Source organism: Macaca thibetana, chromosome 2, assembly GCF_024542745.1.
Source record: "Macaca thibetana thibetana isolate TM-01 chromosome 2, ASM2454274v1, whole genome shotgun sequence".
In the NCBI taxonomy this organism is placed as follows: Eukaryota; Metazoa; Chordata; class Mammalia; order Primates; family Cercopithecidae; genus Macaca; species Macaca thibetana.
Window position 1 is genome coordinate 86,984,466 of NC_065579.1, and position 23,285 is coordinate 87,007,750.

At 44.9% G+C, this 23,285-nt stretch overlaps 1 protein-coding gene across 2 annotated transcripts in view; it reads right to left on the reverse strand.

The window, feature by feature from the left end:
• Positions 1–4,807: 4,807 nt before the first annotated feature.
• The window catches only part of LAMP3 (lysosomal associated membrane protein 3), a 55,528-nt gene continuing 37,050 nt past the window's right edge, over positions 4,808–23,285 (reverse strand). Inside the window, exon 6 of one of the 2 annotated variants that reach the window (XM_050780192.1) lies at positions 4,808–5,143. In XM_050780192.1, coding sequence (XP_050636149.1) covers positions 5,109–5,143 — 35 coding nt within the window. In that variant the 3' untranslated portion in view covers positions 4,808–5,108. Of the gene's footprint in view, positions 5,144–17,676; positions 19,723–23,285 lie in introns of those variants that run through there. The other variant, XM_050780191.1, reaches the window with a different exon arrangement.

Genomic DNA, 23,285 nt, shown 5'->3' on the forward strand with positions numbered 1-23,285 from the left:
GGCAGAGGTTGCAGTGAGCCAGATCACAGCACTTCACTCCACTCCAGCTTGGGTGACAGAACGAGACTTCGTCTAAAAAAAAAAAAGAAAAGAAAAAGAAAAGAAGAGAAAATACCATAATTTGTTCTCCTGATGATACACCTTTGGATTGCTTCCAGGTTTGGATGATTTTGAATAAAGCTACTATGAGTATTTTTTGCCTCCTTCTGTGGACATACGTACCCATTTATTGTGCATGTATACCTAGCTGTTGAATTTCTAGGTAAGAGAACAGCAAACTAGAGCTCATAGCCCAGCTACCTTCTTTTTTTTTTTTTGAGATGGAGTCTCACTCTGTCACCCAGGCTGGAGTGCAGTGGCATGATCTGGGCTCACTGCAACCTCCGCCTCCCAGGTTCAAGCGATTCTCCTGCCTCAGCCTCCTGAGTAGCTGGGATTACAGGTGCGTGCCACCACGCCTGGGTAATTTTCGTATTTTTAGTAGAGATGGGGTTTCACCATGTTGGTCAGGCTGGTCTCGAACTCCTGACCTTGTGATCTGCCCGCCTCAGTCTCCCAAAGTGTTGGGATTACAGGCATGAGCCACTGCGCCCAGCCCACCTACCTATTTTTATAAATTAAGTTTTCTGAATATGGAATATAGACAAGCCTATATTTTTACTTGTTGTCTGTAGTTGCTTTTCATGCTACAACAGCTGAGTAGAATAGTTGCCATAGAAACCATCTGGCCCACAAAACCTAAAATGTTTACTATCTTTCCCTTTACAGGAAAGTGTTGGGACAGTTATATGTTTAAGTTTACAAGAAACTGCCAAAAACTTTTTCTATAATGATTGTATCTTTTTTCTACCAGCAATAAATAGCATTTCCTCATCAATACTTGGTATTGCCCGTCTTTTAAATTGTATCAATTTTGGAGGTTGTGGAATGATGTCTCACTGTGGTTTTAATTTGCAATAGCTAGACTGGCCTTGGCAAGTGGGAAGTCATGCCACCATGTTCACCTATTCACACGCGCATTGTGCAAACACTGTTGTCATTTATGACAAAGCCTAGCTAACTCACTGGCTGAGTTAATTTGTTGACTTGTTTAGGCCAAGAGTGGTGGCTCACACCTGTAATCTTGCACTTTGTCAGGCCAAGATGGGAGGATTACTCGAGTCCAGGATTTTGAGACCAGCCTGGGCAACACGGTAAGACCCCATCTCTACAAAATTAAAAAAATTAGATGGGGGCGGGCACAGTGGTTTATGCCTGTAATCCCAGCACTTTGGGAGGCAGAGATGGGCCAATCACCTGAGGTCAAGAGCTCAAGACCAGCCTGACCAACATGGTGAAACCCCATCTCTACTAAAAATACAAAAATTAGCCGGCATGGTGGTGGGTGCCTGTAATCCCAGCCACGTGGGAGGCTGAGGCAGAAGAATGGCTTGAACCTGGGAGGCAGAAGTTGCGGTGAGCTGAGATCACGCCACTGCACTCCAGCCTGAGCAACAGAGTGAGACTCCATCTCAAAAAAAAAAAAAAAAAAAAAAAAACAAATTAGCCGGGTGTGGTGGTGCATGCCTGTGTGTGGTCACAGCTACTCAGGAGGCTGAGGCAGGAGGATCACTTCCATCCAGGAGTTTGAGGCTGCAGTAAGCTATATTCATACCATTGCACTCCAGCCTGGGTGACACAGTGAGAACTTGTCTCAAAAAAAAAAAAATTGCTGACTTGTTTGTTCAGTGACTCTTTTATGGTGGATACTTTCTCGTGGACATTAACATGTGATGCAAAAATATTTACACTTTATAGCTACCCTAATATGTCCATCCACATACCTCTACCCCAGACCTCCTTGTCTCTGATGCTCCAGTCTCTTTCTCCAGACCCTTGGCCAGATGACCAGGCCACAGCATTGTCCAAGAATTTGTATCTTTTCTTTTCTTTTTTTTTTTTTTTTTTGAGACGGAGTCTCGCGCTGTCACCCAGGCTGGAGTGCAGTGGCCGGATCTCAGCTCACTGCAAGCTCCGCCTCCCGGGTTCACGCCATTCTCCTGCCTCCGCCTCCCGAGTAGCTGGGACTACAGGCGTCCGCCACCTCGGCCGGCTAGTTTTTTGTATTTTTTAGTAGAGACGGGGTTTCACCGTGTTAACCAGGATGGTCTCGATCTCCTGACCTCGTGATCCGCCCGTCTCGGCCTCCCAAAGTGCTGGGATTACAGGCTTGAGCCACCGCGCCCGGCCCGAATTTGTGTCTTTTCTCATCCCGCGCCACTTTTCCTGCAGTGTTCTGCTTGCTACTCTGCCCATTGGGAAGATTTTCTTTCCCCACTGTGTTTCAGGGGCATCTCTGAATGTGACTGTAATACAGCTGCTGCCCACTTTTGGCTTATACCCACAAACCAAGCCAACTTGTGTGTAAACCAATGTGTGCTTTTCCTCCGTTTTCAACTTCTTACCTGTTCCCTCCTGCTGGCCCCTAATAAAATTGATGCAAGCTAGGGGAGGGGCACTGCTGGGTGACATGGGGGCTGGACTGCCTTCTCAAGAAACCTATTCATGCCCTCTGGTCCTGCATGTACTTGATACTGGATGTACCATTTCCTTCTCACAGTTGACTACTGCTGAACCCACCTGACTTTATTACTCAGTGGGTTTGACAGAATCTACCTCAAAACGGGCAGTGCTCCAGGACCCAGTCACATGTCAAGAGCAATTTCTCAAAAGTATATATCTCTGTCTGCTACAAATGGCAGCATGGCCTCGACCTTGCTCAAAACATCTGGGGTCTGTGTTATGATTCTTCCGCTGGAGTTTGCCCAATATTCCATACTGCACCTTTTCTCACCACTGACACCTTCAACACCGTAAGGTCTGCCTACCTGGCTCAGGCAGCAGGGCTGACTGCACCGTGGCCTGGACCTGCTGTACTGCTCTTTCCTAACTCTGGCCACATCAAAAGTGGTAACTTTCTATGTCACCTGGTAAATGAACCAGAGGAATTTTCCCAGGTATGAAACGTAGCCTCCAGAGCCTAAAGAGGCCTACCATCCTCTGGTGCTTCCTTCCTTGTGGAAGGGATGCAAGATGCAAAAAATATGTACTTTAATTTTGGGGGGGATATTCTGGAAAGCCTCTGACCTCCTGGGCCCCTAAAAACATCACAGAAACAGTCAATCCCTGAATCTTCTACCTCCTGGAACATATGTATCTCACCAAGGCCTCCGGCATACTAACCACTTCTTCCTTATCTGTCCAGTTAGCATAATGTCAATGTCATGGATCAGAGTACTGTCCCTATGGGATGCCTGTGTGGTGCCAATCTCTTTGGACTATATGATAGAGGGCAGGAGAGTTAACAAAGCTCTGAGGCAAAACTGCAGATGAATACTGCTGTCCATTCCATGTGAATGAGAACTGGTTTTGATGCTTTTTTTAGCTGGAATGGAAAAGAGCATATTTTCTAAATCAATGGCTGCATACCATGTACCAGTGGCCTTCGTAATCTGCTCCAGCAATGATACCACATCAGACACAGCAGCTGCAATCAACCTGCTATTTAAGTTTGTAGGAATCTACAAACTGAGATTCATCCTGTTTCCACAGGGCCTAGACTAATGAATATGGAGAGATGACTGGGAATTCTCTAGGTCTTTAATGGTGATACCGATTCCAACCATCGTGTTCCAGAATATTATATTATTTTTTCATTTACTGTCTTGGTGGAGACAAGGAAGAAGGCATTTCAGTGATTCCCACTTGGCCTTTCCTACAATAGTAGCTCTTACTCTACAGACTGGGCACCCAATATGAAGGTTACTCCAACTGCCAAATGTATTAATCCTTGTTGCTCATTGATACTGTGGAAATGACCACTGAATAGGTCCACGGAACCCATGGACCTATTCTTGGGGTCCAAGGAGCCCACTATGAGCCAGACTTTAGCCAGGACTCCGTTTTTTTCTTTTTCTTTCTTTTTTTTTTTGAGATGGAGTCTTGCTCTGGTGGCCAGGCTGGAGTGCAGTGGTGTGATCTCGGCTCACTGTAACCTCTGCCTCCCAGGTTCAAGCGATTCTCCTGCCTCAGCCTCCCGAGTAGCTGGGATTACAGGCACGCACCACTATGCCTGGTTAACTTTTGTATTTTTAGTAGAGATGGGGTTTCGCCATGTTGGCAGTCTGGTCTGGAACTCCTGAACTCATGATCTACCCACCTCAGCCTCCCAAAGTACTGGGATTACAGGCGTGAGCCACTGTGCCTGGTCTGAGGACTCCATTTTCTACTTGGTTCCTATAAGCCCGGAATTTATCAGGAGTGTCATGATGACAGTTTGGGTCTCTGGGAATCAATGTCAGCTCAGACCCTGTATCCAATAGTGCCTGAAACACGTGGTTCTTTCCTTCTCCTGGTGTACCGTCAGTCAATAAATGGCCATAGGTCATGCAATACTGTGAAATATATATCACCCTTTGTCCCTGTTTCCTGGCATACAACTCCTGAAATCCTTAGGATCTCCACAGTGACAGTTTATTGTATGCTAATGAGCTGACTGATGGCTGGCCCCCGCTAGGTAGCTCCAGGATGGGGGCTGGTCACTGGAAGAACCGAGGCAGGATTAGAAGAAGGTCAGGACTTTGGATCTCTCTTGCTTAGAGTTTCGATTAGCCTAATCGTGCCAACTCCCACAGGGGTACCCAAGAGGTTTCACAGTGACTCAATGGCCACTTAAGTGATTACGAATTCACAGTTTATTGCAAGTTTCACACACCAACAGTCATGCAAATATACTTGGCACACACACATGCAGTAATAACAGAGAGTGGGAGGAACCACAGCAAGTAGCTCAGGAGACCAGCAGGCTGACTTACAACCCTTGGGGCTGGTTTTTCTCAGAATGTCGCCAGGGTGGGGTCCATTGCCTCATGGAAAAGAGGCCTCAGAGTTCTCATCGGCAGAGCTTCTGCAGGCATCTTAGCCATGGTCAGTTTCTTTGCAGTTTTTATGGTCCTCCACAGGAGTGTCCTTAACTGTTAACTCAGCGGTCTTTTAGCTCCGCTTTCTTGTCAGGTCTCAGGGGTGCCTGGCCACACAGGCATCTTCACCTCAGAACACCATACATATGCTTAGGGGTCAGCAGTTTCACGGTAGGCTGAGTAACCTGTCACAAGTGATTCCATTTTGAGACATTTAGAGTCACAAAACTTTATTATAAATCACAGTCCCACCCCGCAACCCCCAGGGAGGGAGGGGGCTGAAGGTTAAGCTGATCATCAATGGCCAATGTTAATTAATCATGTCTACACAAGAAAGTTTTTGTAAAAATACAACAGGGACAAGGTTTGGGAGCTTGCAGCTAGCCAAACATATACGGGCTTACGCATCTGTGTGCCCAGAGGGTGGTGCGCCCCAACTCCATGGAGACAAAAGCTCCTGCATTCTGGACCCTTCCGACTTTGCCCTATGTATCTCTTCATCTGTCTGCGTATTTGTATCCTTTAAAACATCCTTTGAAGGCTGGGCGCATTGGCTCACACCTGTAATCTCAGCACTTTGGGAGCTGAGGCAGGAGGATTGCTTGAGACCAGAAGTTGGAGACCAGCCTGGCAATGTAGTGAGACCCCATCTTAAAAAAAAAAAAAAAAAAAAAAAAAAAAAAAATTGGCCGGGCACGGTGGCTCACACCTGTAATCCCACCCCTTTGGGAGGCCAAGGGGGGCGAATCACGAGGTCCAGAGATAGAGACCATCCTGACTAAGATGGTGAAACTCCGTCTCTACTAAAAATACAAAAATTAGCCGGGCATGGTGGCAGGTGCCTGTAATCCCAGCTACTCAGGAGGCTGAGGCAGGAGAATCGCTTGAACCCAGAAGGGGAGGTTGCAGTGAGCCAAGATGGCGCCACTGCACTCCAACCTGGTGACAGAGTGAGACTCCGTCTAAAAAAATAAAAGAAAGAAAAAAATTAGCTGGGCTTAGTGGTGCGAGCCTATGGTTCCAGCTACTTAGAAAGCTGAGGTGGGGAAAAAAAAAAAAAAAAAAGAATGAAAGCAAGCTGAGGTGGGAGGTTCCCTCGAGTCCAGGAGGTCAAGGCTGCAAGGAGCTGTGGTCACACCACTGTGGTCCAACCTGGATGACAGAAGAAGACTCTGTCTTTAAAAAAAAAATGTCCTTTATAATAAACTGGTAAAAGTGTTTCCCTGAGTTCTGGAAGCCACTCTAGCAAATTAATAGAACCCGAGGAGGGAGGGAGTTGTGGAAACCCTGATTTTTAGCCGGTGGGTCAAAAGCACAGGCAAAATAGCCCAGGGCTTACAATTGGCATTGGAAGTGCAGAGAGGGTGGGGAGCAGTCTTGGGGAGTGAGTCCTCAACCCGTGGGATCTGATGCTGCCTCCAGGTAGTGTCAGAATTGAACTGAAGGAACCCATGTGGTGTCCACTGCAGAACAGATGGCTTGCTTGGTATTTGGGGGTGGGGAGAAACATACACATTTGGTCACAGCAGTTTTCCATGTTGATTGTTGTGGTGTAAAAGAAGACATAAAACAGTTTTTTCCTCTCAAGTCCCTTTGGGGGAAGAAGGGGAAGAATCTTCATAGGCTCTTCCTCTTAGAGCCAAGCCACTTCTTCAGGCAGTGGGCTCCAGATCTAAAAATTGCCTCGGTTCTGGAAATCGAGCAAGGATTCGTGGTATTTTATTGGAGTGACCACCCTTAGCCTCCTGCCTCTCCACTGTCTGTTGTCATTGCTGTTGCTTTAGATGTTAAGCAGGACCCGTGCTGGCTGGCCCTCTATTTTGCTCCTTGGGATTCCCTACTCCATTAACCACATCCACGAACGCTGCAAACCGTGCTCCTTTGGATGTCCCTCTACCTTGCCAGTTGTTATGGTAATGACAGTCTCCCAGCTTGTGGTGGCTAAATCTGCCACCTGGCTTTGTTTCAGGGGACCCATAGTCCCAGCTTTGGGACCTCTCTCCTACCATCTGTGTTACAAAAGAGCCACACCAATGTGCTCAGGAATGCTGGCACCCCTCTGACGGCCTTAGTAAAAGATGTATCCTGAGCTCTCTCATGGAAAACAATCCTCTAGCGTGTCTTCTGACCTTATTAAAATACATCTACTCAACACTCTCCTCAACCTCCTTATTCCTTCCTCTGCTGTCTGCCAGGGCCACTCAGGCATCTCCGCTTTGCTTAGAATTGGATATCATTTCTTCCAGGCTTCTCAGAGCCATCTCATAGCAAGTGTCCATTCCCTGGAATACTTGCTGGGTGTTAAATACCATGTTCAAGAATCTACCCTCAGGTCAGTGAATTCTTGCTTACCCAGATTTACCTTCTGGCTCTATTGATCAAGCACCTTCAAAATCCAGCCCCAGGAGTATTCACCTGGGTCCAGCCTGTCCGTGCCAGCGGATTCTTGCCGTTTTGTGTGTGTGTAGTCTCTTTCCCCACTTATCATGTTACCAGATAGAAGGTCCTAAATGTGGCCAGGCAAAGTGGCCCATGCCCATAATACCAGCACTTTGGGAGGTTGAGGTGGGTGGATCACCTGAGGTCAGGAGTTCGAGACAAGCCTGGCCAACACGGTGAAACCCCGTCTCTACTAAAATTACAAAAATTAGCTGGACGTGGTGTGGGACACCTGAATCCCAGCTACTCGAGAGGCTGAGGAAGAAGAATCGCTTGAACCCTGGAGGCGAAGGTTGCAGTGAGCTAAGATCGTGCCATTGCACTCCAGCCTAAGCGACAAGGATAAGACTCTATCTCAAAAAAAAAAAAAAAAAAAAAAAAAAAAAGTCCTAATTGTGATGTCCAGGTTCTTGGCATATTGGACAAAGAATTGAACACAATGCCACGGAGTGGGCACAGATTTATCGAAGACAATTCACAGAGTGGGAGCAGGCTTAAGCAAGCAGCTGCTGAAGAGCCCCCTCAGTTAGGGTTTTTATTCAGCTAGAAAGAACCCAGCAAAACCCCTAGGAAACCCTTAGAGGCCTCCAATTGGCCACATCCCATGAAGGACTGGCCGGTGGCCAATTGGGGGCTGAAGTGGCTTGTCACAGAGACAAGGATGTGACCTATATGCTGCACCTGCAGCTCTCCTGCTCATGCGCACTGGCTGCACCTGCTGCTCCCCTGCCCGTGCGGACTGGCTGCACCCGCTGTTCCCCTGCCCATGCTGACTGGCTGCACTTGCTGAAACCCTGCTAACCCCAGCTTCCCTATTCTCCTGCCTCAATCAGGCCAAGCATGAGTTCAGTTGCATTTTAATCCTAGTTCTCAGCCTGGCTAGGAGGAGAGGAGGGGGGTCACCTCTTGCCTTGTGAGAGAGGCTTCAGTAGCATCTTCCAGAAAACTGACTTGCTAGCACCAAGTAGGGAAGGCTGGGCTACATCTGAAATCCCAGATGTTCTGGGCTTTTGCAGAGTCAAATATCACTGGTGGAATCCATCTCAGTGCCCCTGCGCTGTGGTTCAGGATCCCAGATTTCCCCACCAGGGCCCTGCGCTTTCTATACCGGACCTGCGTGCACCGGACACTCAAATCTCTTTGAAGCTCTGTAGACTTGCAATCTTTTTTTTTTTTTTTTTTTTTGAGACAAGGTCTTGCTCTGTCAGCCAGGCTAGAGTGCAGTGGTGAGATCACTGCTCACTGCAGCCTTGACCTCCTGGGCTCAAGCTATCCTCCCATCCCAGCCTCCCGAATAGCTGGGACCATAGGTGAGCACGAGCATGCCCAGCTAATTTTTTAACTTTTTGTAGAGACAGGAGTCTCTCTATGTTGCCACACTGGTCTCAAACTCCTGGGCTCAAGCAGTCCTCCCACCTCGGCCACCCAAGGTGCTGGTATTACAGGCATGAGCCATCAAGCCCAGCTTGCAATTAGATTTTTGACCGGCTGTTAAAAACTGAGTCTATCTTGCCACTACGGAAGATAATGCCTGTTATGTAAGCTACCTCTAGGCTCTCCTACTCTCATACTTGGTGATTCACTGCTTGTTAACAGCCCTCAGTCTCTGTTATTCCCCTGAAGGGCTATCAACACAATTTAGTAGGACAGCCCATTTTGCTATGGTAGGCATTGTTCTCCCATATTGTTAAATGCTTGTGAAATCACACCTGCCACAACATTCCCCTCCAACAGCATCTTTTCTCAGGTCACCACCAATGAAATCTTTAGCAACTGAGCTGCCACCCAGGGCCAGGGACTATCTATGCCTACCTATCAACCAGGACAACATCCCCTCTGTCTGCTGGGTGATGGGTGAGCCAGTTCCAAATCCCCTTCTTACTGCCTCTTTTCTTGGGCCACTTTCAGCACCACTTACGTTAGTCCGGGACTTTTAAGAAAAAGATGCCAAGATGGGATTAACCATACCAGATTTTATCAGGGGAAAAGTCTGTGGGAGAAAATGGCGAGGGAGCCAAGGTGCTGGAGAGTTTTTAGACCATGATGCCAGCTTGAATCTGCATGAAGGGGAAAGTGAAGGAGCACTGGGCAGAAGCATTTCTGTCGTGCAGTCTAAGGAAGGTCTGGCAGTTGAGAAGTCCTCAAGCCAAAGTCAGCTATCAGATCAGCTCTGTGTGTCCTGGGAATGGTTTCACCTTAGTATCCCTGCACGCTCAGTCCTTGTCTGGGAGCTGCCTGTGGAAGATGCTTGTGGCTTTGGGGCAAACGTGGCAATAGCTCTGTCTCTTTTTTTGAGATGGAGTCTTGCTCTGTCACCAAGGCTGGAGTGCAGTGGCACTATCTTGACTCACTGCAACCTCCGCCTCCCAGGTTCAAGCAATTCTCCTGCCTCAGCCTCCTGAGTAGCTAGGATTACAGGTGTGCACCACCACGCCTGGCTAATTTTATTTTATTTTATTATTATTTTTTTTGAGATGGAGTCTCGCTCTGTCATCAGGCTGGAGTGCAGTGGTGCGATCTCAGCTCACTGCAACCTCTGCCTCCCGGGTTCAAGAGATTCTCCTGCCTCAGCCTCCCAAGTAGCTGGGACTACAGGCACACACCACCACACTTGGATAATTTTTGTATTTTTAGTAGTGATGGGGTTTCACCATGTTGGCCAGGCTGGTCTTGAACTCCTGACCTGGTGATCTGCCCACCTCGGCCTCCCAAAGTGCTGGGATTATAGGTGTGAGCCACTGTGGCTGGCCAGTAATAGCTTTCAAAGCACAGCAGCTGGGGCCTTTGGCCAATGACACGTCCTGTAGTTGGAGGTCTGTATGGCACATTCTCACAGCCACCACAGGCTGAAACATGCCACTCCCCTGTGCTGCCTCCATCTGCCCGTCATGAAACGTACAGGACAGTTGGGCAGCAGAAAAGAGACAAGATCCTTCCCATTAGGGATTGAATGTATGATGAAAATGAGCAGGGTAGTAGGACAAGAGTGACCAGGCACACGGGGTGGGTCTACTTTAGGTAGGGAAACCCCAGAAAGCCTCTCTGTGTTGTCCCCTGAATGAAAAGGAGTGAGATGTAATATCTGGAGAAGTTAACGTCGAGGACCAGAAGCAAGTTGGTGTGGCTTGCCTGTGGTGAGTCAAGGGGAGGGAAGCAGGACCCACGAGGAGGGAGGAATATGGGGACCAGACAGGCGGGTCTCTGAAGGCCAAAGTAGGAGGCCATCAAAAGGGGTTTTACCAGAAGGGCAATGTGATCTGACCTATGTTTCAATGAATGGACTCAGTGAGCCAGAAGAGAGGACTGCTAGCCTCCTGTAGCCTGGGAGAGAGGCTTTGACTGCAGCAGTAGTGGTAGAGATAGTAAGAAGTGATTGGTACGGCTGGGCATGGTGGCTCACGCCTGTAATCCCAGCACTTTGGGAGGCCAAGGTGGGTGGATCACTAGGTCAGGAGATCAAGACAATCCTGGCTAACATGACGAAACCCCGTCTCTACTAAAAATACAAAAAATTAGCTGGGCGTGATGGCGCATGCCTGTAATCCCAGCTACTCGGGAGGCTGAGGCAGGAGAATTGCTTGAACCAGGGAGGTGGAGGTTGCAGTGAGCCGAGATCATGCCACTGCACTCCAGCCTTTGTGACAGAGTAAGACTCCATTTCAAAAAAAAAAAAAAAAAAAAAAAAAGAAGTGATTGGATTCTGGTCTGGATATATTTTAAAGGCAACACTGACAAGACTTGCTGATGGACTATGTACAGAAGGTGAGGGAAAGAGAAGGATCAAGGATACCTGCAAAGTTTTTGAAATCAAAACTAGAGGCTTGCCTAGCACAGTGGCTCACACCTTTAATCCCAGCTACTTGGGGAATCAGGAAGATCTCTGGAGACCAGCAGCTGGAGACCAACCTGGGCAATATAGCAAGACCTCGTCTCTAATAAAATGAGGGGAAAAGTAGCCAGGCATGGTGGCAAGTGCATGTAATCCCCGCTACTCGGGAAGGCTGAGGCAGGAGGATCACTTGAGCCCAGAAATTCCAGGCTTCAATGAACTATGATGGCACCACTGCATACCACTCCAGCCTGGGTGACAGAGGGAGGACTATCTCTAAAAAACAAAGCAATAGATTAGGCGTGGGGACTCATGACTGTAATCCCAGCACTTTGGGAGGTCGAGGTGGGCAGCCTGTTTGAGACCAGCCTGGCCAACATAGTGAAACCCCATCTCTACTAAAAATACAAAAAATTAGCCAGGCATTGTGGCACATGCCTGTAGTCCTAGCTACTCAGGAGGCTGAGGCAGGAGAATTGTTTGAACCCGGGAGACAGAGGTTGCAGCAAGCCAAGATAGCGCCTGGATGACAGAGCAAGACTCCATCTCAAAAAAAAAAAAAAAAAAAAAAAAAATATATATATATATATATATATATATAAAACAAAGAAACAAAAAATCACAAGAGGCTTTGATAATGGGAGGAAAGAGCTGATTTGAGGGTCTGGTGGGTGAAAGGTGGGGATTCATACTTTGTTTTCAGTTGGTTAGGTTTGAGATCTGTCTGCTCCACTTCCATGTGGGTCAGGGAGGGAGAAGATTTTGAGAAAAAGTGGCTAAGGAGAGAATTAGGGGGAAAATCTATGTTTTGTTTCCCCCAAAGCATGTGTAGTTTTATGTGTCAACTTGACTAGGCTATCGCATGCAGTTATTTAATCAAACACTATTTGAGGTGTTACTATGAAAATATTTTGTAGAAGCTGGGCGTGGTGGCTCACGCCTGAAATCCCAGCACTTTGGGAGGCCAGGGTGTGCAGATCACCTGAGGTCAGGAGTTCAACACCACCCTGGCCAACAGGGCGAAACCCCGTCTCTACTAAAAAACACAAAAATTAGCCGAGCGTGGTGGCATGCACCTGTAATCCCAGCTACTGAGGAGGCCGAGGCAGGAGAATTGCTTGAACTTGTGAGGCGGAGGTTGCAGTGAGCTGAGATTGTGCCACTGGACTCCAGCCTGGACAACAGAGCGAGACTCCATCTCAAATTATATATATATATGTTTTGTAGATGTGGTTAATATCTACAGTCGGTTGGCTTTAAGTAAAGGAGACTCTCCTTGATAAGGTGAATGGGCCTTGTCAAAATAAGTGAAGGCCTTAGAGCAAAACCGGAGGGTTTACAGAGAAAAGGTGATTCTACCTCAAGACTGCAATATTAATTCCTGCTGGAGATTCCAGACCTAATCACACACGCGCGCGCGCGTGCACACACACACACACACGTCTCCTATCGGTTCTGTTTCTCTGGAGAACCCTGAGTGCTACAGCCTATATTTAAGGAATTGGAGGAAAGCAGAAGAGCCAAGAAAGATGACAGCAGAGGAGGGCTGCGCAGTGCGAAGTGGAGACTTTGGAGTGTGATGGATCAGAGTTCATGGATAAGAGTTTCAAGAAAATATTTATTTATTTATTTATTGAGACAGAGTCTTGCTCTGTCGCCCAGGCTGGAGTGCAGTGGCGCTATCTTGGCTCATTGCAACCTCTGTCTCCCAGGTTCACGGGATTCTCCTGCCTCAGCCTCCTGAGTAGCCAGGACTACAAGCGTGTGCCACCATGCCAGGCTAATTTTTGTATTTTCAGTAGAGACAGGGTTTCGCCATGTCGTCCAGGCTCGTCTCAAACTCCTGACCTCAAGTGATCTACCTGCCTAAGCCTCTCAAAGTGCTGAGATTATAGGTTGAGCCACCACAGCCAGTTGAGTTTCAAGGAAATCTTAATAAACAGTTTCAAATCATAAGTCAAACAAGATGGAAAGTCTGATCTTAAAAAAATTCTGCATTCTGGCTAGGTGTGGTGTGGTTCACACCCGTGATCTCAGTGGTTTGGGAGGCCAAAGTGAGTGAATTGCTTGAGGACAGGAATTTAAGACCAGCCTGGGCAACACAGCAAGATCCTGTCCCTACAGAAAGAAAGCTGGGTGTGGTGGGGCATGCCTGTAGTTCCAACTACTTGGGAGGTTGAGATGGGAGGATCACTTGAGCCCAAGAATTCAAGGTTACAGTAAGCCATAAGCACGCCACTTTACTCCAGCCTGGGCAACAGGGCCACACCCCATCTTAAAACAAAATTCTGTATTCAAATATCTGCGTATCATCTGGATATCTATTATTTACAACTCACCTATTTCTGGAAGAAAATTGGAGGTAATGTCTTTTTTTTTTTTTTTTTTTTTTTTTTTTTTTTTGAGATGGAGTCTTGCTCTGTCACCTAGGCTGGAGTGCAGTGGCTCAATCTTGGCTCACTGCAACCTCCACTTCCCGAGTTCAAGTTATTCTCCCGCCTCAGCCTTCCAAGCAGCTGAGATTATAGGTGCCCGCCACCATGCCTGGCTAATTTTTATATTTGTAGTAGAGACAGGGTCTCAACCATGTTGGCCAAGATGGTCTCGAACTCCTGACCTCAAATGATCCGCCATCCTCGGCCTCCCAAAGTGCTGGGGTTACAGGCGTGAGCCACTCTGCCCAGCCGGTAATGTCTTTTAAAACTGTCAATTAAAAGTGTCCATCCAGTAGCTAGTGAAGCTACAGAGGCATGTCAATATAAAACAAGCTTACTATCAGAGCTGTCTTAACAGGAAGTGTGGGTAGGGACTCCTGGCAGGTGCTGAGAATAGATGGAGGCCAGGAGATCCTGCTGCCTTGAAAGATTCCTCTTGCAAATCTTGTGCTCAGGCCTAAAACCTCAAACATAAAGCTTTATGCCTTTGTTTTCGTTGTTGATGTTGTTTGAGACAGAGTCTCACTCTGTCACCCAGGCTGGAGTGCAGTGGTGCCATCTCAACTCACTGTAACCTCCGCCTCTTGGGTTCAAGCGATTCTCATGCCCCCCCATCCCGAGTAGCTGGGACTACAGGCACGTGTCACCATGCCCAGCCAATTTTTGTATTTTTAGTAGAGATGGGGTTTTGCCATATTGGCCAGGCTGGTTTCGGACTCCTGGCCTCAAATGATCTGTCTGCGCTGGCCTCCCAAAGTGCTGGGATTACAGGTATGAGCCATTGCACCCAGCTGAAGCTTTATGCCTTTGGATTAAGGTAATGTCTTTTGACAAAATACATGTGGCTTTGGGAGAGATAAAAGACAACTCCACAATGGGTTACTAACACACGATAATGAGCCAGGAGTGGTGCTTCATGCTTGTAATCCCAGCACTTTGGGAGGCAGAGGTGAGTGGATCACTTGAGCCCAGAAATTTAGACCAACTGGGGCAACATAGCAAGACCCCATATGTATAGAAAAATAAAATAAAAATTAGTTGGGTGTGATAGCACACACCTATAGTCCTAGCTACCTTTGAGGCTGAAGTGGGAGGGTCACCGGAGCCTGGGAAGTTGAAGCTACAGTAAGCCATGATCACATCACCGCATTCCAGCGTGGGTGACAGAGGAAGACCCTGTCTCAAAAAAAAAAAAAAAAAATGACTGGGTGCAGTGGCTCATGCTTGTAATCACAGCACGCTGGGAGGCTGAGGAGGGCGGATCACGTGAGGTCAGGAGCTTGAAACTACCTTGGCCAATATGGAAAAACCCCATCTCCACAAAGAATACAAAATTAGCCGGGCATGGTGGTGCATGTGCAATCCCAGCTACTCGGGAGGCTGAGGCAGGAGAATTGCTTGAACCCAGGAGACAGAGGTTGCAGTGAGCCGAGACAGTGCCATTGCACTCCAGTCTGGGTGACAGAGTGAGACTCCGTTAAAAAAAAAAATGGTATTGAGTGAGTGAATAAAATTGCGGGGATCAGCTGAAGTATGTTGGGGTGGGGTGGTGGGGCTGGTGGAGATATGAGGAAGTTAGAATACATGAGCACTTAAGAAGAAAGTTTGCCAGGACAGCATGAGGGAATATCTGGAAAGCAAAAGAGATTTTAGAATTTTGACAACAGAATTTATTTCACAAATTTATCCATACTCAATCTTGGTTTTAATATAGAACTAGTTAAGTTAAAAACAAAATAAAACATCTTTTTTCTTTTCTTTTTTTTTTTTTGAGACAGAGTCTCACTCTGTTGCCCAGGCTAGAGTGCAGTGCTGCCATCTTGGCTCACTGCAACCTCTGCCTTCCAGGTTCAAATGATTCTCCTGCCTCAGCCTTCCAAATAGCTGGGATTACAGGCGCCCGCCACCATGTCTGGCTAATTTTTATATTTTTAGTAGAGATGGGGTTTCACGATATTGGCCAGGCTGGTCTCAAACTCCTGACCTCAGGTGATCCAACGGCCTCAGCCTCCCAAAGTGCTGGGATTACAGGTGTAAGCCATGGTGCCTAGCCTAAACATCTCTTCTTCATGCCTGCCAACACTTGACCAAAATTGGCATCTCTTGGAGGCACTAAGGTGGGGTGAAGGGACTTGTTGATGAGGGAGGGGTCGGAGTATTATAAAATGAAACTCTTTTTTCATTGGCAGAGATTCTTCTTCCATCCCTTTTTATCGTTTATACTTCTCTTACTTAGTGGGCAGAGGGAAATCTCACAGCAAATCATCCTAGAGAACCAAGTTCCGGGCCAGGAAGGAGTGGCTCATGTATTTGTGTCCTCAGACCTTCCTGGCCTTCAAGCTTAGAGCCCCAAACAGGAGTCCAGAGGAGGATCTAGGACCTTACAAAGCAAGAAAGTGTGAGAAGAACAAAGGTGGGGCAGATTGGGTAGGAGCTGGAGCCATCCTGGGTACTTGCTTTTAGGAAGGTGAAACCGTGACGTCAGTGCTATAGACAAATGGGTCAACACCAGCCCCTGTGGTCGATGGACCTTCATCACCAGGGTCGGGAGGCTGTGCTCCTGAGGAGGTGCTACACCTGGGGTAGGTTTGGAAGCAGGCTGGAAAGGGCCTTGCTCTCATCGTCCCTTGTATATGTTCCTATTAATCCACTTCTCTTAGTATGTATACTGGAATTAATTTACCCAAGTTCTCTCCAAAAAGTAAACCACTAATTCCACAATGTGCACCTTAACGGTAGGCACCTGGGGTAGGCAGCACCCACAATGCCTCCAGGAGTTCCTCCCTTTCCTGGCGCTGTGGTTTGCAGGTGTCCCCTAAACCATATGTTGGAAACTTAATGTACAATTCAAAAGTGTGAATGAAACTTAATCTATGATGCGACAGTGTTGAGGAGTGGAACTTTTCAGAGGCAATGAGGTCATGACGGCTCTGCCCTCATGGATGGACTAATGCTATTATTACAAGTGTGGGCCCCTCTTGCTCTCTCTTCTGTGTCCTCGCATCATGTGATGCCTTAACCATCTTATAATGCAGCAAGAAGACGCACATCAGATTTGGCCCTTCCATCTTGGACTTCCCAGCCTCCAGAACCATGACCAAATCAACTTCTATTGCTTGTAAGTTATCCCAAAATCTGTGGTATTCTGTGATAACAGCACAAAATGGACTAAGAAATCTGGTATTCAAGCCCTTGTGTAGTCCCCTTCCAAAGTGTACCAGGGATGTTCTATGTGAACCATAAAAAAACAGAGAAATGATAGTATGTTTCTTCTGTGATTAGGTTTTAAAGGATATGACAGCTTTCATCTTGGTCAGTCTCTCTCTCTCTCTCTTTTTTTTTTTTTTTTTTTTGAGACGGAGTCTTGCTCTGTCGCCCATGCTGGAGTGCAGTGGCAGAATCTCGGCCCACTGCAACCTCCACCTCCCGGGTTCAAGCGATTCTTCTGCCTCAGGCTCCCCAGTAGCTGGGACTACAGGGGCGCACCACCATGCCCAGCTAATTTGTTTGTATTTTTAGTAGAGACAGAGTTTCACCATATTGGCTAGGCTGGTCTCAAACTCCTGACCTCGTGACCTGCCCGCCTTGGCCTCCCAAAGTGCTGGGATTACAAGCGCGAGCCACCGCGCCCGGCCCTCTCTCTCTCTTTCTCTCTGATCACTATAGGTAACTAATACAGGACCTCTTACTCATCTCAGCTCCTATAAGAGTATCTGACATTTAGCAAATTCTTAATCAATGGTGATGAAATGAATGAATGAACAAATGTGGCTACACTTAAGTAAACTAGCAATGCAGTCAGTCCAAGCTAAGAGTTGAGACATTTCATATGTAACTTTAATGTGGTTTATCTTCTCAGGAATTCCTACCAAGTGATAATGTGGCAATGGAGAATAGAATAAACTATAGAAAGATGATTTAACTTATTGATCTGAGCAAAAATCTAAGATGATTGTAAACAAAATTTTATACAGCACAAAAATGAATCCTAAAAAATAAATGACATGCACAAATCTCCAAAGTAAGTTTTTATTACAAAAACTTTTAATACAATTCAATGTTTTATTAAGGTTAAAGTCAGGACCTTGACAACCTACTGAGTTGTAAGGAAACACATGAGGAAAGTCAACATGTCTCTAGGCTGACTTGAATTATTCCTTGACTAAAAATTCTAGGATTATGTGGACTTTTCTGTTATCCTGACTTAACTCCTTTCTTTAACAGCAAAAAAACCCAGCAGGAATAAAATTCTTGGCAGACTGCTCTACAGAATAAAGTGAACAACAGAAAATATAGATATGAAGTGCAGAAGCAGCAAGTTACCACAAGAGGGGGCTATACACTCAAGAAAGAATAGTTGGTTAGCGAAGTTTCTCTATTATCGGAAAAAATTAAAAATACTTTGAGAAGTTTATTCCATGCCTTCATCTTTACAGCCCAGCTAAATAATCCCACAAAAATGAGAAACTAATGTTTTACAAAGCCCCTCAGTCTCCTTCAAGAGAGTGGAGGATTTATTAAGGATAGGCTATTTTGTTGTCTGCAAAGCTCTCCTTTCATCTACCCTAATGCCTCAAGATGCAAAGCTCTCCTTTAATCTACTCTAAAGTCTCAAGATGCTGGATAAAGCCGTTTCCCCATAAGGTGAGCATATGCTTGCAGGCAGGTGTGAGCCTTCAGGCAGAGTGTGCTGTCATTGTTTTTGTAGGCAACTTGGTGTATTGAGAAGACCAAAGACCTTGGTGTCAGACCAACATGAGTTCAAGCTCTGGCTCTGCCATCAGTCAGGCAGGTGACATTTAAGTGATTTAGTTCCCTTAAGTCTCAGTTTACTCATTCACCTATAAGTTGTGAGAATGAAATGAGATGTAGGTAAAGTGCTTAGCCTAGAGTCTGGCGCTTATGTTAACAATTAAGGGCCATTATTATTGTCTCTTATTTATTATTTAGTTCTATCATCTGTAGCCACCTAATTCTTAGTCTAGCAATTGTGGAGCAGGAGTCATCAAGATAAAAAATGTAATCTGATTTGTTCTTTTTGTTGGTTTTACTAAAAAACCTTAGATAACCTGAGATATGTTGTTCTTTTTGATGATTTAAAAAAAAACATTTAAGGCCGGGCACGATGGCTCATGCCTATAATCCTAGCACTTTGGGAGCTGAGGTGGGTGGATCACCTGAGGTCAGGAGTTCAAGACCAGCCTGGCCAACATGGTGAAACCCCATCTCTACTAAAAACACAAAAATTAGCCAGGCACGGTGGGGTGTGCCTGTAGTTCCAGCTACTTGGGAAGTTGAAGCAGGAGAATCACTTGAACCTGGGAGGCAGAGGTTGCCGTGAGCCAAGATTGCACCATTGTACTCCAGCGTGGGTGACAAGAGTGAAACTCCGTCTCAAAAAACAAAAACAAAAAATGTAAAGTGGAAAAAGAGAGATAAGTGCTACACCAGGAATATGCATGTTACATGAAACCATAAAACACAGATAGTAAAAGCACTGAAAGTCCATTTGATAAACAAAGCAAGGGCATTTGTTTTAAGATCAAGGGTAAAATAAAATCTTCAATGCAAACACAGGTAATATTAGTTACAACTGACCCTTGGTTTATAATTTGAAGGCTTATTCTACTTTACATGTATTATGCTAATTCAACATACCTCAAATGTTGACTTTGAGTGGTTAAAATATTCTAAAGGAAACTAGAAAATAAACAGCTTACTACATCTTTCATAAAATAAACAAAAAGTATTTAGAAATTGATAGGCTGCCTGAACTTAAATCACACATGACTCACTTGGTTTGAGTAGAAGATGGTGGTTTACATTGTCTGAAGGACCCACACTCTAAGGGAACTTCCCAACATCCATCCTGGAAGTGATGAAATAATTCTCTAAATTCCATTATTTTCATTTCCCCTGGGCAACAATTAGATTCTCTGGTATCCAGATGATTGACACCTGAGGCGGATTTTATAGACACCCATACCCACAAGGCAGAGACCAACCACGATGGCCCCAATCACAGGAAGCACAATTGTGTAGTCAGACGAGCACTCATCCACTAAGAGAGAAAACAAATACAATACAGTGGGTAAGGTTTGGTGATGCAGTCCAGAAAGTAGGCTAGAGGGGAAAGAAGATGAGCTTTGGCATCAAACAAAGCTTGACTTTTAACTCCACCATTAACTAGCTTTGTGACCTTGGACAGGTAATTTACCTTTGCAATTTCCTAATTTATAAAGTCAGCAAATAATATGTAAGACTGTTAGAAGATTAAATAACCATATTTTCTCAGTAATTAACATTCAATAATCATAATCCTCATTTCCTGAACTGAGTAAGAAGTCACTCCAGGCATACTGCCTGCTAAGTGGGATATGCTTACAAAAAAGAGACCAGCTGGGCGCGGTGGTTCATGCCTGCAATCCCAGCACTTTGGGAGGCTGAGGTGGGCAGATCACCTGAGGTCAGGAGTTAGAGACCAGCCTGACCAACTTGGAGAAACCCCATCTCTACTAAGAATACAAAATTAGCCGGGCACGTGACACATGTGTAATCCCAGCTACTCGGGAGGCTGAGGCAGGAGAATCGCTTGAACCCGGGAGGCAGAGGTTGTGGTAAGCCGAGATCACACCATTGCACTCCAGCCTGGGCAACAAGAGTGAAACTCCATCTCAAAAAAACAAAAACAAAAACAAAAAACAAAAACAAAACAAAGACCATTTGGTGACCAGTGACCAGATTACAGATGATCTCTTGAGAAACATGATTTTTATCCATTTTATAAAACAATTTTGTCACTCCTAAGGTTTTATTGTATTACTTTTAGCTAATATTAGAAAACAGACCAAATTATTTATGAGAGCTTAAAAGTGAGAGTTTACAAACTTATCAAAACTGTTTTATCTTTATACCATTAGAAAGCGCTTACTCAATTCATCTAAATGTAATTGATTGAGTCAGAGACTAATAAATCTCAACTGAGGAAAGACGGAGGGGTCTGGGGAAAAGGGGGAAGTTGATAGAATAATGAAGAGACTGGGAGAAAAGGGCAAATAAATGAAGAACCATGTGTTAGTCATAGATAGCTAAAAAGATACATGTGTGAGGTCGTTGTATGAACCAACACTGAAATTATGTCCTGAACCAAGGATCGCCATCAACGCAATTCAGTGTACCTGAGATCCAAGAATAAAAGGATCAAAAGAGGTCAGAGAAGACAGAGTGGCAATCAGAGATTCCAGGAAAAAGAAAATTGGACAGGAAAGAAACTGTGCTTGTAGTACACTACTTGGCTTGACAGCAGCCAATATTTATAAAACTATAATAATGCATGCCTTAATACTTTACTGATTTAACCAAAAATAGTTGTGTAACCACACATCTTTATGTGCCATAGCAGGAAGTCTAAAATGGATCAATTAGGAACTATCATGATAAACCTTTTACTTTTTAGAGTTATGGAGATGGCAATCAGAAGAAACTGTTAAAATTAGTTAAATGTATTTTGTATCTTGGGGCAGGGAGGCAGGGGGACAGAGATATGTTGCTTTCCATGATAAGACCTTTTGGAGTACATGAAACTTTGTTACTTATATATGCTTCTCTTTTTTTGCAGCCTGGAACTCCTGAGTTCAAGCCATCCTCCCACCCTGTCCTCCTGAGTAGCTGGGACTAGGGGTGTGTGCCACCATTCCGGGTTAATTTTTTATTTTTTAGAGATGAGGTCTTGCTATGTGGCCCAGGCTGGTTTCAAACTCCTGGGCTCACACAGTCCTTGACTTCCCAAAGTGCTGGGATTACAGGCATAAACCACCATGCCTGGCCTATATTTCTTAAATAAAAAAAGAACTTTGATAAGTTTTAAGGAATTAAAATGAGTGGGAAAAAATACAAAAAGTTAAAACAAAAGGTAAAGCACACAACTGTTGACCCAATAATTCCATCTCTAGGAAATTATCCCAAAGATATATTTGCACAACTATGCAAAGATATATTACAGCACTGCTCATTTTATGAGAGACAATTTAAATATATGTAAAAACTAAAATAGTGTTCAGACAATAGAAAATAATATGGCCATTAAAAAAGAACGTGGCAGGTCTCCGCGTTCTATAACAGAAGTTCCCTAAGATCCGTGAAGCATCGTGTGAACCCAAACCCATGTGCTGGTGGGTCCGGTGTGCAAAGATACACCAAAAACTGGGAGGAGGACTGGGAGGGAAGTGGAGGGCAACTTTTACTGTCTATACAGTTTTGTTAAATGATTAAATTATTTAACATTGTTTAAACATTTCTAAAATGCAAAAGAGTACACAAAGAAAAGTAGTGACTGATCCAATCACCACATTTCTTCTATTTGAATCAATCACTATAAACCTTTTTGGGCATGTGGTTCCCCTGTGAATATGTGTGTGTGTGTGCACGCGTGCACGCGCACATGTGCAAACTCACGTGCGTGCTTAAAGCAAAATCACTCTATTTTAAATAGTCTATGCTCATTATAACTAAAATAGTAGAGAAAATCACAAACAAAAAAGTGAAACCAGTTACCCCAGGGCCATCCACCCAGAAATGTCATTGCTAACATGGAGAAACATTATTTCAGGCATCTTTCTTTGAACTACAAGGATAGATAGGTTAGAAAAATAAATAGAAATACTTTTATTAAGATAGGATCATACAAGTACTATTTTAATACATTTCTTAATTTCAATTTTACTTGCACTTAATAGAAGAAAAAAACTTAAACTGAAGGAATTATCACACACCAATGTCATGGGAAATATTGGTTCATAAGGGGCCCCTTTAAAGTTGTAGAAAGAGATTCTGAAGTATGCATTAAACAATTATAAAAGACATTAAGAGGTTATGAAGTAAATTGGACTTGTGCTTGCTAAACCTTGTTTCCAGTTTAAACATTATCTATTGATACTGTTTTGAACGACTAGCACTAACAGATTCCCTTGCATCTCCCCTTTCTTCAACTCCAAAAAAAATTTTTTTTTTGAGACACAGTCTTGCTCTGTTGCCCAGGCTGGGGTGCAGTGGTATAATCATAGCTCACTGAAGCCTCAAACTCCTGAGGTCAGCCATCCTCCCACCTCAACTTCTCAAGTAACTAGTAGTACAGGCAAATGCCACCCCACTCAGCAACTTTTTAAATTTTTTGGAGAGATGGGGTCTTACTATGTTGCCTAGGCTGGTCTTGAACTCCTGGCCTCAAGTGATCCTTCAACCTCAGCCTCCCAAAATTTCAGGCGTGAGACACTGTGCCCAGACAACTCCAAATTTTGAATAGTTATGTTACTGTTTTTAACATTGTCTGGGTTTGTTTCATTTTGTTTTTTTTTTTTACAAAGTAAACTGATTTTATTGTGAAATTCTCACAGACAGAAAATTAAATCAAATATTTATTCTGTCCATTTCATTTTACAATAACCTTATCACTTATTTTTGTACCATGCATTTCAATTGCCTGCTAAGTAAAAAATGTTTTAAAAACTATTAATTTTTGAAGTTTTTAGCTTAAATTTTATCATCAAGAAGCCCACAATAAAATACGTTGCCAGCAGCCACCCACCAAGCCCCTGTGTGAAGAATGTTTTGGTTGCTATTTCAACT